Raw genomic sequence first — 14,811 nt, 5'->3', positions numbered from 1 at the left:
AGATTCCCAACGGTTCTTTAGTCGCTGGATCAGGTTATTCATTCACTCACATCTTTCCTCGTCTATTCCAGAAGATGACGCCAGATTGGTTCGGGTCGATGGCATTTGAGAACGGAGCAGACAATGCCAAGCATGGATGGGTTCTCATCAGATCAGAAATGGCCAGCACATGTTGTCTGGACACACATACACATACCTCGAGCATGTACATGCCGTCCCTCATTGACGTCCATCGCTACTAATCCCGGATGATGTGCATCTGCCAATCTGCCCTCGTTACGGACGCAAAACCCGCCTCCCTCAGCGGGCAGCAAGCCGGCAGCGATCTCTCGACCCTCGCGTCGCTGCCCAAATCACCAAACCAAACATGAGATCATCGACTTGTTTCCCTCTCTCATGACACGGGCAAAGAGACAGATCAAATGATGGTCCAAGTGCTAGCGAGAGAATTGTCGCGGCTTGTGATCAACCAATCCCTGGAAACCGGGGCGTGACGACATGCCATCGCTGCGTCATCTGGCAGCGTCCAGCAGCCACTAAAGAGCGCTGGAGTCTTCTCAGGTTCTAGGCTTCTGAGGCTAAGCTGCTAGGGAGCGTCCAGTGCTAGGTTGTCAGTTCCCCGCTCCCCACCAGCCAAAAAAAACCACAGCTGCTGGGTAGCATTTGGTCCATCACCTTGTTTCCTCCCCACCAGCACCCGACAGGACAGGCAAGGCAAGGCAAAGCCAAGGCAAAGCACGCACGCACGCACTTTAACTGGCGCTGCGACTCTTTGACAAGCTTGCAGCTACGAGGCAGTTACCTTGCTGCGAGTACCTACTACCTACTAGGTAATAGTACTCGTACGAGCTTTGCCCCAGCAACGGAAAGCCCACCGGAGGGAGCCACCTACCTACATGTACCTACTGACTCGGCCTCTACCGCTATAACTACCTACGTCCTCTGTGTCAGGCCCCCTCCTCTGCTGGCAACGTGATTCATCTTTTCCCTCAGCCTCTTTCTACTCGACATCTCACACGACCTGCATCACCTGCAAGCTACTACAGCCACTATACTTCTCACGACAGCCTCACACGGCATCACCTCTCAGCTTTTGATCCTTTCTAGCTAGTCACGCCCAAAGGCGGAAAACAGAGTCGCCAGGATGACTTCGGTTGAGCGCTCTCCGCCCACGCATAGCCCGCCAGGGCCGGATGCCAAACGCCCTCGGGGTAAGTCGTCGACCGCTCTAGCCATGGACAGCCCTTTTTTGGGGTCATCTACAAAGCCATGAGCTCGGCTCGCTGACCCTGGCTTCGCAGGCATTCTCAAGAACCCTTCCTACAATACCCCGCCATCGCCCCTACAGCTGCGCGAACGCTCCTCGTCAAGCAAAGAAGTGACGCTCGCCAACACGCAGCTCAACGCCGGCCACCGCCGATCATCCTCCGGAGCAGGCTCCCGCCGCCACTCGTCGACCAGCGTCACGGACCCTTCGGAGCCGGGCCAGCGCCTCAAGTGGGATGAGGCGAACCTCTACCTGACGGAGCAGGAGCGGACGTCGACTATGAAAATCACCGAACCAAAGACCCCCTATGCGAAGCACTACGACCCGGCGGAAGACCCCTCCGACGACGACGAAGACGTCGACGGGGGTGAGGGCGCGGGCGGCGTGGACGGGGCTGCTGCTGCTCGCAAGGCTCACCGTCGTGGTGCTGAGGACGACATTCCGGGCCTATCGCTGGGCGAGCCGGAGGAGGAAATCCCGGAGAGGCCGGCGCCGGCGTCGCGCAGCTCCAGCGAGAAGACGGTCCATGTGGACAAGGGCAGCGTCACCCCCTCGGCGGAGGAGGAGATCGTGGGGCTCTCGGCGGAAGAAAGGGAGAAGCACCGCAAGTTTGAGGAGATGAGGAAGAAGCATTACGAGATGAAGAGCGTGGCGCACATTCTGGGCCATCCCGAGGCGATACCCGATGACGAGGACGAGGAGGATGAGGACGAAGACGAGGAGAATGGGGAGAATGGGGTTCCACCTATGCCACCTTTGCCTGCGCATCTTGTGAATGGGTCAGCATAGCCGAAAGGGCGGATATTATGCTATGCAGCCGTTCGTTTCGTCTACTTATTTTTCTCTCCCTCAGCAATGGAGGGATTTGCGTCATTCTTTCTGGAGTTGGGGTTACAACATCAGGCGTTGTTGGGTGCGGGAACGTAGGGAACCAAGTGGCGCGCATGCGCAAATTGACGATGGGGGTGGTGAAGCGTGGTATGGGCCTCGTGTCCGCTTAGCAGCACGATTAAGAGGGACGAAGATGGCGGTGGATGTTATCTAGGCATGAGACCTCGTGGTTGGAACAGGCAGCATTTTTACCTTTTCAATGCTTACAATGCCAGCTTGGAGACGGTGCCGTAACATTATCCCCAGGCTGTTTCTCTCCTTCTCAAATCTGGTTTCTATGGCCCGTCAATTCGTGATGTATTGTGCCTTGTATTCAGTTGCATGCCTGTAAAAGTTGTCTACAGTGTCTATCGCATCGCATCGCATCGCATTGCTTCGCTTCCTCGTACACTCCACTCATGTCAAAACCAAACCCTGAGCCCTCCCATCCCTCCCTGCCTCGTAGGTTCAGAGCAAACCCTTGCGCGCAAGCTCAATCTTCCTCGCCGTCTCGCCCGGCCTGAACCCGCCCTTGGAGACGCACGTCCGCTTGCCCTCTGCGAGCTCAAACTTGTCGTCGTGTGCGTCCCACGCGCAGGGGCAGTGGTGCGGGAAGTGGACGCAGGCGAGGGTGTCGGGGCAGAGGTACCTGTCGCAGGCGGCTGTTATTGTTGTTGTTGACCAAATTGTCAGCTTTTCGAGCCTCTTATTCTGAATGCCAGATGAAATCTACAACGACATTCATGTCGGTGTGTTTGGGATACTTGGGGAGATGAGGGTTCAAGAGATCTTACAATGTGTGTATTGCTGCTGGTAGTGGCGGGCGTCGCTGGGATTGTTCTGCGCTTGCTGGTGGTGGTGGTGTCCTCCTGCTCCTCCGCCACTACCACCACCGCCGCCGCCAAACATTTGGTCAAAGAAGCCGAATTGGGCGCTGGCGAGGGCGAAGAATGACAGGAAAGCTAGTAAGAGGCGCATCTTGACGAGCGATGTGATTGTACTGTACGTAAATTCGGGAGAGTTGAGGGCTGGTCAGTGATGACATTCGGCTGGATAGGTTGAGCTGGCCATTAGATTGATGCGCCAAGTCTTATCGATAGAGAAAGGTATGAGATGACTAAGCGGCAAAACCACCAAAAATCGACGGGCTTTCGCCTGTTGGGTCCAGGATCGTGCGAGCGGGTTGGTGGATTGCTTTTTTTGTAAAACGTCAAACCCCTCGCCCGACCGAAAGCAACGTCCTTCCCCCCACGACTCCGAGGGGACAACAACCAGCATGGCCATGCGGTTCCTCTCGATACAGCGGCCCTTGCTGGCTGCTGCGGCCGGCATCTCCAGGCCGAGCGTCACGAGCAGCCTCGTTGCTCCGATTGGGGCTCAATTGGCCAATGCCCTGGTTCAAGGTCGAAGGAACGCCTCCGTGAAGGCGCAGGGAGCGTACAAGAAGAAGAGCAAGAGGGGCATTCCCAACAAGCTGGGAGCTAAGCGGACGGGAGGTGCGTTCTTATTCATTCATTTCTACGACAATTGCAGGAGATTGAGGGGGGGGCGGCTACATGGTTTGGAGAGCCTCGAGTTTTAAACTGACCTTTGGTTCTCGATATCCATAATAGACCAGTTCGTCATCCCCGGCAACATCCTCTACAAGCAGCGCGGCACGCACTGGTGGCCGGGCGAGAACTGCATCATGGGGCGCGACCACACGATCCACGCCATGGCGACGGGCTACGTGAAATACTACCGCGACCCGGCGCGGCACCCGGACAGGAAGTACATTGGCGTCGTCTTCAACAAGGAGGACACGCTGCCGTACCCGCAGCACGCGGAGCGCAAGCGCAAGCTCAACAAGACGGTGCACGCGCTGCGCGCGGAGGCGGCCAAGGAGGAGGTTTCGCCGTCGGGCATCCCGTTCGAGGTGACGCGCGTGGAGGCGGGCGAGCCAGATCGGCTGCTGAGGCTGCGGGCGGATTACAGCTACCGGGAGGATAACTGGCGGATCGGACGGCTGGTGAAGACGACGGGGCTGAAGACGAAGGCGTTTAGGACGCGGAAGCAGTGGTTCAGGCATAGGCGCTGGAGGAGGGAGAGGGAGATTGCTGGGCAGAAGGAGGCGGCGAAGAAGAGGGCGGAGAGCGGAGGGGGCGGGAAAGTTGTCAAGGCGATTAGCAAGAAGGCGGCGAAGAAGGCGGCCAAGAAGGCTGGCAAGAAGGCGAAATGAGGGATACCTTAGACTTGGGTGAGGTGTGTTGAGGCTGAGGGTTGTTATGATGGGATGTGGTGTTTTACGTATCCCCGTGTATAGTATTATGTTTAAAAGAACGAATGGATTTGGCAAGAAAGGCCTTGAACGAATTGATTTTGTACAGACCAGTATTACCAGTATCAGAGCCGTGCGCTCACCTTTATAAGGTCAAGATGGGCACTTGCTCTTGAACGTGTAAGATGCAAAGAGGCATCCACGGTTTGCCCTTGGAGAGTCAAGCTACAAGGCCCTGCAGGATGAACGCTCCAAGTGACAATCTACCTAGGTACATTATGGAATAAGTTCTACCTAGGTACCTACAAAGGTAGGTCGGTAGAGATATGGAACAGAATGCCAGGATAAATATGTTCTTTATATTCCCGTGTCCTCGATAAGGTGTTATGCTCTTCACCACTTCCACACGGTTCATCACTATTCACATACACACAAGGAGCATCGAAACCTGCATCACCAAAAGACAGCAGGAAAACAATATATATACGCGCTCGTGTGCACCCAATTAACCACACAGGCAAGTTGTTGGCCAGCCTTACATACCTACATGCACATGCCTCTGCTGTGTTATATGCCCCCTCGCCCACTGCACGTCACTGCGGAAGCTCCACTGCACATGTACCTTAAGAGACCTTAGCCGCCGTGATAGCCTTGCGTGCGGCGATGGCTGATTCGTTCACAAGCTCGAAACTCTTGCCTGTCAACGTTCATCCTCAACGCTCAACTCGCGGTCGGCCGGCGCGAAGGAGGAGAAACGGGCTGGAAGCTGCATCCTTTGCTTCAGCTCATCATCAAGCGGCTCTGACTGCGCTCTTCAACCTTTGGACTGCCCTCTTACATCAGGACCAGAGAAAACTCACCCACGGCGAGCATCGTGGCAGCGGCACCGGTTCTTCTTCGCGTCATGCGCTTCTCCCCCAGCCATGGCTTCCACGGCAGATAGCGCCAAGTCGGCGCACAAGGTGAAGCGCTCCGGCAAGAGTCTGTACCAGAGGAACAGCCTCGGGGTGGCTGCGCAGCCGTCGCCGGGAGTCAGGCCCACGGGCCAGACGGCAGCTCAGGGCCGCCCGGACGAGGCGCGACCTCCTCTGGTCGTCAGCGATATTGTGCCGCCAGCTGTCCGCCATCCGCATGTTCCTGTCGAGACGCCTGTGCCTCTGCCCGCGACTCTGCCCATGTCCATGCGCACGGCTACCGCTTTCCCCACGGCTGCTCCCACGGCTGCTCCCACGGCTGCTCCCACGGCCGCTACGTTTCCCACGACAACCACGACCACGTCGCCTGGGCCGGCGCTGCAGCGAGATGGGTTGGCGACCGACGAGCGCATTCTCAAGGCGCAGAGGAACTGGGTCAGACAGCAGCAGGCGCTTATAGAGACTCAAGGTGAGCAGTGCTATTCTTTGCTCTGGTGCTGCTTGCGCGTGTTGGGCGCACAGGGCATGTAAACAAAGAGTTGGGACGGAAGTGAGCCAATGGCCAACGGGAAGTGAATTGGGTCTGCCAAACCGCCGGCCACTTGCTTTTCAAGCGGCAATTGAGCACTGTCTTTGTTCGTCAACCTGCGGCTAACCCGTTGTGCCTCTTGCAGTTCCTATACCTGAGCCATCTAGACGCACTCCCGAACCATTCAGACCTCTACCGCCATCGCCACCACTTCGCGCAGGTCTGGCAGCAACGCCGATACGGGCAGAGTCGCCAGAGACGCCCCAGGACTCGGAGGAGCCATTGGCTGCAGCTACTACAGACGATATGGCCGAAGCGAAGGCTCTGCCACTGCTGAACAAGCTTGCGACTACCGATGCCAAAGTGCGAGACCTAGGAGCTCGTCCAGCATCCAACCCCACCTCTGCCTCATTCGCAGCCACGTCCGTCTCTTCGTCGGCTTCCTTGTCCGCATCTGCATCGATAGTCTCTGACCCTGGAGATGTGATTGAGACCGAGGACGGCGAAACCATCCGAGTCGGCCTCCAGACCAATGCTGAAGGCCGATCGTATTATACTTATATAGGTGAGTGGCTATCGAGTCCTGTCGCACACACAGGATGCTTGCGAGATTGCCATGCCGAGCTAACGCGCCTGCTTCCTTGCCAGATGATGAAGGCATCGAACAAAACACGCTCAACGCACCGTTTCCACCCGGCAAGGAACGGTGTGAAGACGTCGCAGAGGGCGAGAAGAGGCCGTTCATCTGCCCCGTGCGAGATTGTAGGACCCTTTCCTGGGTTTTGAAGCACTTGGCGAGTCACTTTCACGGCAAACACAACCGCGGGCTATTCAATGACAATGGGGATGGGACAATATCCAAGCTTGGCAGTTATGAAAACGAAGGGCTGAGTTCGCCTGGTATCATCGTGTCTCGCAACCCTCTGCCACCAGGAGCGCCGCCGCCTGCAGCTCCCAACTGGAGCACCCGGGGGAAAACTTCCAGCAAGAAGAGTCCCTCGACGCCCAGGGCAAGCGTGCCTCCAACCGCCGCCTCACAAAGCTTGCCTGAAGAGAGCGTTGCACAAAGTCCTTCTTTTCGCGCTCCGCCTCCGGACTCGTCCAAGCGATCTCTGCGCAGCGACGCCAGCAATGATGCCATCGACGATAGAGCGGCGAAACGTCCCAAGACGGCAACCCCCGTGCCTCTCCCTACCAGGTCTTCTCCCATTCTGCGGTCAACGCAGCAGTCGCCGCCGCCAACAGCATCGCCCGGTCAATCCTTGCGGCCGCCCATGACGGATGTCCTTCGCTACCTACACAGCTTGCTCTCGCCCGCTCAGCAGGTGCCTGCCCGGGCAGACATCGCGGCCCTGTCGAAATACAGACAGAATCGCGATGTACCGGGTCTATGGTGGGAGTATCATCGAGGTAAGACGCTCGATCCTCTCAGCTACGCCTGCATCCTGGCATATCTCGTGGGTAGAGCGGAGGAGAGGACGCCTTGCCGCCGATGGAAGGGCATATCGCGGCTGGCCGAGCCGTGTGTGGCTCTGCCCCCAGATCTCCCAGCCGAGGCGAAAGCTGCCTTTAGCAAGACCGAGACGTGCATTGCATGTCAGTACCAGCTATGTTTTTATCGATTCAAGAACGAGTGCGAATGGAGCAACGGGGACAATGGCAGCCTTGATTCTGCTGTTGAGGAGGCGGTTTCACAGCAAAATCACGAACCAGTCGTTCCAAATGGCCACAGCGACAAAATGGACCTGGATGACGGCAACGCAGGCGGCAGCAAGGCTGCCAATCTGGACGACTATGCATCACGGACGGCTGGACAGAGCAGCGCTTTCCAATCTTCCACCACACAGTCTAAGCAGTACGTCGCTGAAAATCACACCAAGCAGGATCCACAACTCGCAGCGAGTGCTCTAGATGCGTCGACAGCTTCTCGCAAAGTCTCTCCGGCTGAGGTTGAGGGGTTCGAGAAGATGGAGGGTTGGGAGATGGCCCCGGGTGCGACAAAGGATGAGACGAACCTGAGTGAGTGTGTCTTTGCCCTGGCCGTGACTGGCCGTACCTCACCGTAGCTTGGAACCAAGACTGACTGATCTGACTACCTAGATGCCATCTTCTCTAATGCCTACGTGACCAACAAAGACCCCATTGCGGTATCGCCGCGCCTCGGTCTCAACGTACTCTGCCTCAAGCCGGGGCAGAGCCATCATTGGCCTGTAGAGGCGAGCAAGGTACGCTCCTGCTATGTGTGCACAGGCAAGATCAGTGTTAGGTTTGGGGACGGCGAGGCTGTCAAGCTGGGCCCCGTCGGCGTGATTTACATCCGGCCAGGGCAGAGATGCGTGATCTCGAATCCCTTTTACGCGGATGCTATGATTGGATGCTCAACATTTGATGAGGATTTCTAGCCTGACGAGTGCGGGTGGCACAAGTGAACAGAGGGAAGTTGTGTCGTTAGATTTGGAGCGCGTTGCATGGACGCTTCACTACTTATCCCCATTATACCTATGTTATGTCAAGCTGATACCCTCCAAGGTAGGCGTTTGGGATGCTGGCTCTTTGCCGTTGCGTTTTTGCGTACATTCTTGACGACATACAAAGTACAGCTGCTTCATAGAAGGGCCGGTTTCTGGTCACTCTCAATGTTATCATCCAACAAGCTGGATGATGGAGAGTGGACCTAAAAGTCACGGAGCATATAGCCTACCTCATTATCGGGATATTTCCATTGAGCTTATAATGATCGCTCCGACGGTTCATCTGATCCCATCTCCACGCTGACAAGGTGAAGTCTTTGCATCGGATATCTGCCGACATGAAACTAGATGACGAATGCCGAGCCTAGGAATGGCAGACACAAATCATGTGAAGCTCCTCTATACGGGGCATCACAGACCTGACTCTATTGATGACGAGTGTTCTCAGTTAATAAGACTTTGAATCTGAGAATCTTGCATATATTTTTTTCCTCTTGAAACCGAATATTTGGTAATGTCAGCTTTGTGTCGCTGTGCGCTTTTCACGGCTCATGTGCCGCGGTCACGGTGGCTCAAGTCTCATGGGTAAAAGTGCATGAAAAGGGGGGGTCACCTGCTGAACCCCTCCAAACCCCCCCTTGTGAGCTCGCAGAGGGACGACAGGCTCCCGGAGAGTGATGCTTCTCTCTGCGCTCATCCATTCCTAGAATTGAGGAGGCTTTTGTCACGAGCAGAGGAAAATGATGATTTGATGTACGAGGTGAAAGCAAGGAAACTCAGCGTGGCGATTTGGTTTTTGGGCATTTGATGTGCTTTTGTGAGAGAGTTGCGGGCGATGAATCTGATTACTTCTGCCTGCGTCTTTGGGGGGGGGGGGGGGGGGCCGAGTTCTAAGGAGGCGTGATGTTTTGGGGGGTAGCGATGCTGCATGTAATAGCTTTGTCTTTTGATTCCTTTTGTTCTCGGGGTCTCGGATCGGAGGCTGGCAGATGGGCGCAGGGCTTTCCGTTTCGTATCGATCGGGAGGTGTCTGCCTTGGAGGCCTATTCTTTTTTTCTATTCTTTTCTTGTCCTTTCAATTAGTACTTACTTGGCATGCATGCTGTGTGCTGCGTAGGTGTTCTTCCTGTGGGGGAGCAGGTGATTTGTTTCTGAGCTCGGATGGTTTCAATCTTTGTTGCAATCTTTCATGTCAAGTGTAAGTTGGGAGAGCCCATGATTCGGGACTGTGGAGTCGCAGAGAAATGCGGCGTGTTCTTTGTGATGGAATTTGACTTTTCTTTTTGCTTCCAGGTGCCTGATTCTATTTCATCATTTAGCTATACGTCCGGTCGGATGTGACTGGTGTTACATGCCAAGGGATATATATATATATATATTAGACGGCTTACTGGAGATTTCGGTGATCCATATTGAATGAGGTTGGTTCATGTTATGGATTGATGGTTCGCTCAATCGCCTAGCACGACGTTAGTTGACCAACAAACACACCGAAGAGCGCTGTAACTACAGCGAAGGCAACCGCTATGGCTCCGGGCGGCAGCATCCCCTTACGGAGGCCTCGTCTTGGACATCACGGAACCTCGCCCAACCGCAGCCAGAGCTTGACGGTCCCCCGTCCGGTAACTCCCCATCGCTCCCGATCCGCGAGGACGTTCCCGGGCAGCATCTTGTCCGACACGGACGAGACGGAGCTGAAGCCCGACGATGGCAGCGACGAGCAGCAGCAAGTCGGCGAGAAGCCGCAGGACGACGGCGACGGCGTCGAGCACCTGCGCTTCACGCTGGATCCCGCAGGCCGGCTGACGCACGACCAGACGGGCGTCGACATCGTCACGGTGCCGTGCCCCGGCGCGGATGCGCTGCGCAGCTGGAACCGCGACGGCCTCATGGGCCGCTACTTTGGCAACCTGTCGATGCGGGACGTCGAGGTGCGCGAGGCGACGGACCGGCGCAGCCCGTCGTGGGTGCGCGAGGGCATCCGCCGCGAGGCCAACAGGGCGCGGATCCTGCTGTACGAGCACCCGCCGGTGCGCGAGGGCACGACGCTCAACTCGCTGGCCATGGCGCTGCTCGAGGAGCTGCGGGCGTTGAGGGCGGCGGAGAAGAGGAGGGACAGGCCGCTGCTGTTTCTCGCGCATAGCATCGGCGGCTTGGTGGTCAAGATGGCGCTGGTCAAGGCGCATGCGGATTCGAGATATGGCGACATCTTGCACGAGTGCTACGGAGTGGCCTTTTTCGGTGAGTTCTAGATGAGAAGCCCCTTGTCTTGGTTCGTAGCATGGGCTTCAGCGTTGCTAATTGCGTTCTTGTTGTCTTGTAAGGAACACCGCATCAGGGATCAAGCTACTTCGCCATGCAGGCCCTGGCAGGGAGCATCCAGCACTTGCTTCAGCTTTCGGTGCCCTTGCCCGCCTCTCTGACAGACCAGCTGCGCATGGGAAACCCTCTGCTGCTCCATGTGGACGAGGACTTCAAGCTCGTGTCCGACGACCTTCGCGTGTGGACGCTCTTTGAGACGATTGACTCTCGCCTGTCTGCCAACTCAGGGGATCTTTACTACACTGCGCCCCTCACGTCCCCCAAGTCCGCCATCCTCGGCATGCGCCAGGAGCGCATCTTCCCCCTGCAGAGCGACCACGCCAACGTTGCCTCCTTTGGGAGGCACAACTCGCGCAGCCTCAACGATTTCCTCAAGCAGCTGGTCAAGGTGATTGACAAGGCGGATTCCAGCGCCAAGGAGGACTCGAACGGATGCAAGTGGACGCTTCACCTGGAGCAGAAGGTGGCGGTCGAGGTCCACGGCTTCTTCGAGGAAGCCGGGATGCAAGACGGCGCCGTGAGAGCCTGGTCGACGCGGTTGCCGCTCAAGGAGTTTCTGGACAAAGGGCCGGAGGCTTGTCTGAGTGAGCGGCTGAACGAGGTGGACATGCCGCCAGAAGAGGGCAGGTTCCTGGCCGTGAGGGGGAGAACGGGCCTGGTCGACATGGAGGGGCCCCCGACTGACGTTTCGTTTCCTCCCGATCCCCTGACGATAAAGAACGCCTTGGGGATCAACCAAGGTGAACAGGTGCTTCAACAGCAGCCCGGTCTACCTCGTGGCATGTTTGACGAGCCGCCTGTGGTGGCTCCGGTGCCTCCATCGCCACTTATCCTTCCCGTCGACTCTCCTCGAACGAGACCAAGGAGGAGCACGGAGTCGGCACCTACGGCACCGGTAATACGGCCTGAAGTCGTGCCCTTGGCGTCCTCGCCTCCATCCCGACCTATTTCACTTCCCCCTAGACAGTCGACGCCCTTCCACAAGCCCTCGCCTCTCCTGCGTGCGAGCCTGGAGCAGGAGCTTGCCATCGATCGCCTTTCCCCTCCCGTGAGAGTTCGACTAGGACGCAACTCGTTCAGCCGATCAATGAGCCTCGACAGCCAGACGGGCGCCCCGGCGCCTCCTCGAACTTCCATCTCGCAGCGGAGCCGCAGTACATTCCACCAGGCGCCCCATGATGAAGACGATGATGATGATGAGGAGGGGCTCGATGCGTCTCCGAAGCTCCCCGAAAGCGTCCTCGAAGTTCGAAAGTTGGCCAAAGAAAGGAGGCACAGAGCCAGCGGGAGCGCCACTGTGGACGAGAGTGCCGTTGTGGACGAGGGCGATCTTGTGGACGATGTTGTCCATGGCGTCTTGGTGAGGCCGCAGGCCAAGGCGCGCAAGTTTGTCTGGGTTCATCTGCCGTACAACAATCCCACCTGGGTGACTGTGAGTGGCCCCTTGCTGACTGCAGAAGTGATTGTTGTGGCTAACAGATATCAACTACCTAGGACATTCTGAAAACGCTACAAGTTTCCTACATGAGAGACTTTTCCGATATGTCGAATCACGACTTTTGGGTCAGGAGCCACACGCGTGGCAGGCACTCGCAGCATTATGCGCATTTTGCAAAGCCAGGATGCTACTTTACGCCTCCTAGGAGTGGTAAGTGTCTGTCATTCTGCCAACGGGTACAACTTTACCTCTAACAAGATGACTAGCATCTCCGAGAGCCCATTCTGTGGCGAGCAGCCCGCATCCCCTGCTTGGCGAGGACGACCAGATGTCCATATGCCTGTTTCTTCCGTATCTGCACTTTGACTCGTACAAGAGGCTCATTCGCCGGCGGGAACTGATCTCCAAGCGCCTGGCTCACGGAAGGGCCAGACCCATCCCTGAATCCGTGGCCAAGTCGGACTCCCTGGAGCTGCAAGTCATTTGGGAGTTCCTAGGGCATGACCCGCCCATCAATTGCCGGCGTACTTTGGATCAGTTTGGATACCCGTCACTGAGGGATACACGCTCGCGAGACGATGACCAGATGCTGTACAAGTTGACAAAGGAACGGTATCGCGATCCATCAGAGTATCAGGGGCTATTCAACCAGTCTACCAGCGATGTCGGATCGGGGGGAAGCAGCAATAAGAGTGGAAGTGGAAGCGGAAGCGGTAGTGGAGCCAGGAGCGGTGCAAGCCACGCAAGCTGGAGAGAGAAGCTGACCAAGGAGGCCGAAGAGAATGGCGAGGAAGAGACGGAGAAGGATGTGCTGAATGGAAACGTGCTGATGGTGGACCAACTATGGCTCTGGACTATTTCCACTCGTGAGTTGATGCATCTTCCCGTGGGTTTGGTCGACCTCCACCCAAGCTAATGTTGTGCAGATACCTTGCTGTCCTTCTTCCCCAAGCGAGAGAGCGATCCCCTCGAGGGGCCGCTGTATCAACAGGCTGATCTTCGCGATAGCATCTTCAACGACGTCAATGTAGATCTGACTCGGATTTGCGATAACTCCCTGGATCTCGCGGCACTGGCGGCGTTTCATGCGGTGAGCGTGCTGCTTGACCGGTCGTCTCATCCCGATTTGGAGGTTTTTCGCATATTCGAAGAAGCCATTAGCGTCTTGGTGAGTCGTGCTGCTCCTATTTACGGCGCCTGTTGCGCATGTGCATGTAACTGACGCGATGACTATCTACCTAGACCGAGAAACTTACGACATCGCTCAAGGAGTTTCGCTCAGAGGGATTCCGTGACAAGGCCTTTGACTACGAGCCGGTGGAGAACAAGGCTCGCTCGATCCGACAACGGCATCAGGAGGAAGGACGACGGGCCGAGCGGGAGAACAGAGACAACACGTCGGCGCTCCTGGAGCTCCGGGACATTGAGGATGAGCTAGCAACGCTACTGACTCTGTTCGAGAGGCAGACGAGAGTCATCTCGTCAATGCACGGCATCTACAACCGTTCCGAGATGCAAGCGCACACGGTGCATGGCAGGAAGTTCCTCCACGAGGCGCTGAAGCGGCTGGCCGAGTATAGCCATACGACGGAGGAAATGGTCAAGAGGGTGCGGAACACGCGAGACGAGTACGACAAGCTGCTGCAGATGATGCAGCGCCAGGCGCAGGTGGACGAGGTGCGGCTCAGCAGGCTGCACGCGGATCTGGCCAGCGCGCAGAGCCGAAGCGTGCTCATCTTCACCACCTTCACCGTCATCTTCTTGCCGCTGCAGTTCTTCACGGGCATCTTTGGCATGAACACGCGCGAGTGGGGAGGGGGCGACAACCTGCCGCTGCGGACGATTGGCGTGATTGGCATCCCGGCGAGCGTGGTGCTCATCATTGTGACGCTCATTGTGGCGTGGAGCACGACTGCGCGACGCTTCTTCAAGTGGATCGGCAGGAACTACGGCTGGGCGATGCTCTGGCTGTACCAGACGCTGGGGAAGCCCGTGGCCAAGAAGGCGATGGAGGTGGTGGCCAGGATCTGGCCGGTGAGGATGAGGAGGGGGAGGAGGAGGCAGGGGGTTGGGAGGAGCGAGGAGCGAGACGCGAGGCAGCGGCTGAGCACGGAGATGAGCGACTTTTGGGAGAGGCATCGGCTGGAGAGGGAGAGGGGGTATCGGATTCCCGAGGTGAATCGGGTGCCTGGTGGGAGCAGGCCGAGGGGTGAGAGGACGAGGTCGAAGAAGACTCTGGGGAGGTGATTTTGATTGCGTTTGTTGTTTTGTGGTTGAAGTTAGGGGGGGGGGGGGGGTCCATTATGTTGACACGGTGGCGTTCATGGTCAAGTGTTTTGCTCTCTCTACCGTTTGTCGTTTTGGTTGATATCTATCGTTAGCATTTCAATACCCGTCTGTGTTTGAAGATGCTGTTCACGCAACGGTACCGGCGATGGGTCCCGGGAGTGAGCTGTTCTGCATGAGAAGGCGTTGGAGGAAAGAGGGTTTTACAGGTATCATACATATGGTTGTTGGGTATACCCATATCAGACAGGCACCAAGGTCTAGAGTACGAATAGACATATCAGTTAATGACTACTACCTATATAGTAAATACTGCTCATGATGGGATGATCTTGTTGCTTTATCCTTCTCTAAAGTATAGTGCGAATTCGAGGAGGGAGAGGGGCATGGTGTAAAGATGGACGAAAGGCTTGTCCTGAGCTGCCCGTGGAAAGATGGGTGAACAGTCACCAGACGA

The 14,811-nt window shown here is 56.7% G+C and overlaps 4 protein-coding genes across 4 annotated transcripts; 3 read left to right on the top strand and 1 right to left on the bottom strand.

Annotated features, from left to right (window-relative positions):
- Positions 1–1,031: 1,031 nt before the first annotated feature.
- TRIREDRAFT_121411 (uncharacterized protein) lies at positions 1,032–2,316 on the top strand. The gene is made up of 2 exons (XM_006964648.1): positions 1,032–1,211; positions 1,302–2,316. Exons 1-2 carry the CDS (start codon positions 1,145–1,147, stop codon positions 2,054–2,056), a joined length of 822 nt encoding a protein of 273 aa, XP_006964710.1. The 5' UTR covers positions 1,032–1,144; the 3' UTR covers positions 2,057–2,316.
- A 133-nt stretch (positions 2,317–2,449) lies between these two features.
- Positions 2,450–3,124, bottom strand: TRIREDRAFT_47330 (uncharacterized protein). Its single transcript, XM_006964373.1, has 2 exons — positions 2,932–3,124; positions 2,450–2,799 (listed from the first exon to the last, which is right to left on the bottom strand). Exons 1-2 carry the CDS (start codon positions 3,113–3,115, stop codon positions 2,606–2,608), a joined length of 378 nt encoding a protein of 125 aa, XP_006964435.1. The 5' UTR covers positions 3,116–3,124; the 3' UTR covers positions 2,450–2,605.
- A 289-nt stretch (positions 3,125–3,413) lies between these two features.
- On the top strand, positions 3,414–4,470 carry TRIREDRAFT_121408 (uncharacterized protein; the record flags this gene model as incomplete). The annotated part of the gene is made up of 2 exons (XM_006964647.1): positions 3,414–3,633; positions 3,751–4,470. 2 exons carry the CDS (start codon positions 3,414–3,416, stop codon positions 4,353–4,355), a joined length of 825 nt encoding a protein of 274 aa, XP_006964709.1. The 3' UTR covers positions 4,356–4,470.
- Positions 4,471–6,436: 1,966 nt separating this feature from the next.
- Positions 6,437–14,581, top strand: TRIREDRAFT_77167 (uncharacterized protein; the record flags this gene model as incomplete). The annotated part of the gene is made up of 10 exons (XM_006964646.1): positions 6,437–6,853; positions 7,067–7,683; positions 7,741–7,856; positions 7,938–8,122; positions 9,826–10,549; positions 10,633–12,016; positions 12,366–12,784; positions 12,848–12,934; positions 12,995–13,236; positions 13,311–14,581. 10 exons carry the CDS (start codon positions 6,437–6,439, stop codon positions 14,313–14,315), a joined length of 5,196 nt encoding a protein of 1,731 aa, XP_006964708.1. The 3' UTR covers positions 14,316–14,581.
- Between the last annotated feature and the right edge of the window lie 230 nt (positions 14,582–14,811).

This window comes from Trichoderma reesei (genome assembly GCF_000167675.1).
Source record: "Trichoderma reesei QM6a unplaced genomic scaffold TRIREscaffold_7, whole genome shotgun sequence".
In the NCBI taxonomy this organism is placed as follows: Eukaryota; Fungi; Ascomycota; class Sordariomycetes; order Hypocreales; family Hypocreaceae; genus Trichoderma; species Trichoderma reesei.
The sequence above is the reverse complement of the archived record's forward strand: the minus strand, read 5'-3'. Positions and strand labels throughout refer to the sequence as shown.

What these genes read in the sequence shown, in the direction of transcription:
- TRIREDRAFT_121411 (XM_006964648.1), top strand. Translation starts at nt 1,145, where the DNA reads ATGACTTCGGTTGAGCGCTCTCCGCCCACGCATAGCCCGCCAGGGCCG. An exon ending in GGATGCCAAACGCCCTCGGG is followed by an intron (nt 1,212 to 1,301) that starts GTAAGTCGTCGA and finishes CTGGCTTCGCAG; the next exon opens with GCATTCTCAAGAACCCTTCC.
- TRIREDRAFT_47330 (XM_006964373.1), bottom strand. Translation starts at nt 3,115, where the DNA reads ATGCGCCTCTTACTAGCTTTCCTGTCATTCTTCGCCCTCGCCAGCGCC. An exon ending in CCAGCAGCAATACACACATT is followed by an intron (nt 2,800 to 2,931) that starts GTAAGATCTCTT and finishes CAACAATAACAG; the next exon opens with CCGCCTGCGACAGGTACCTC.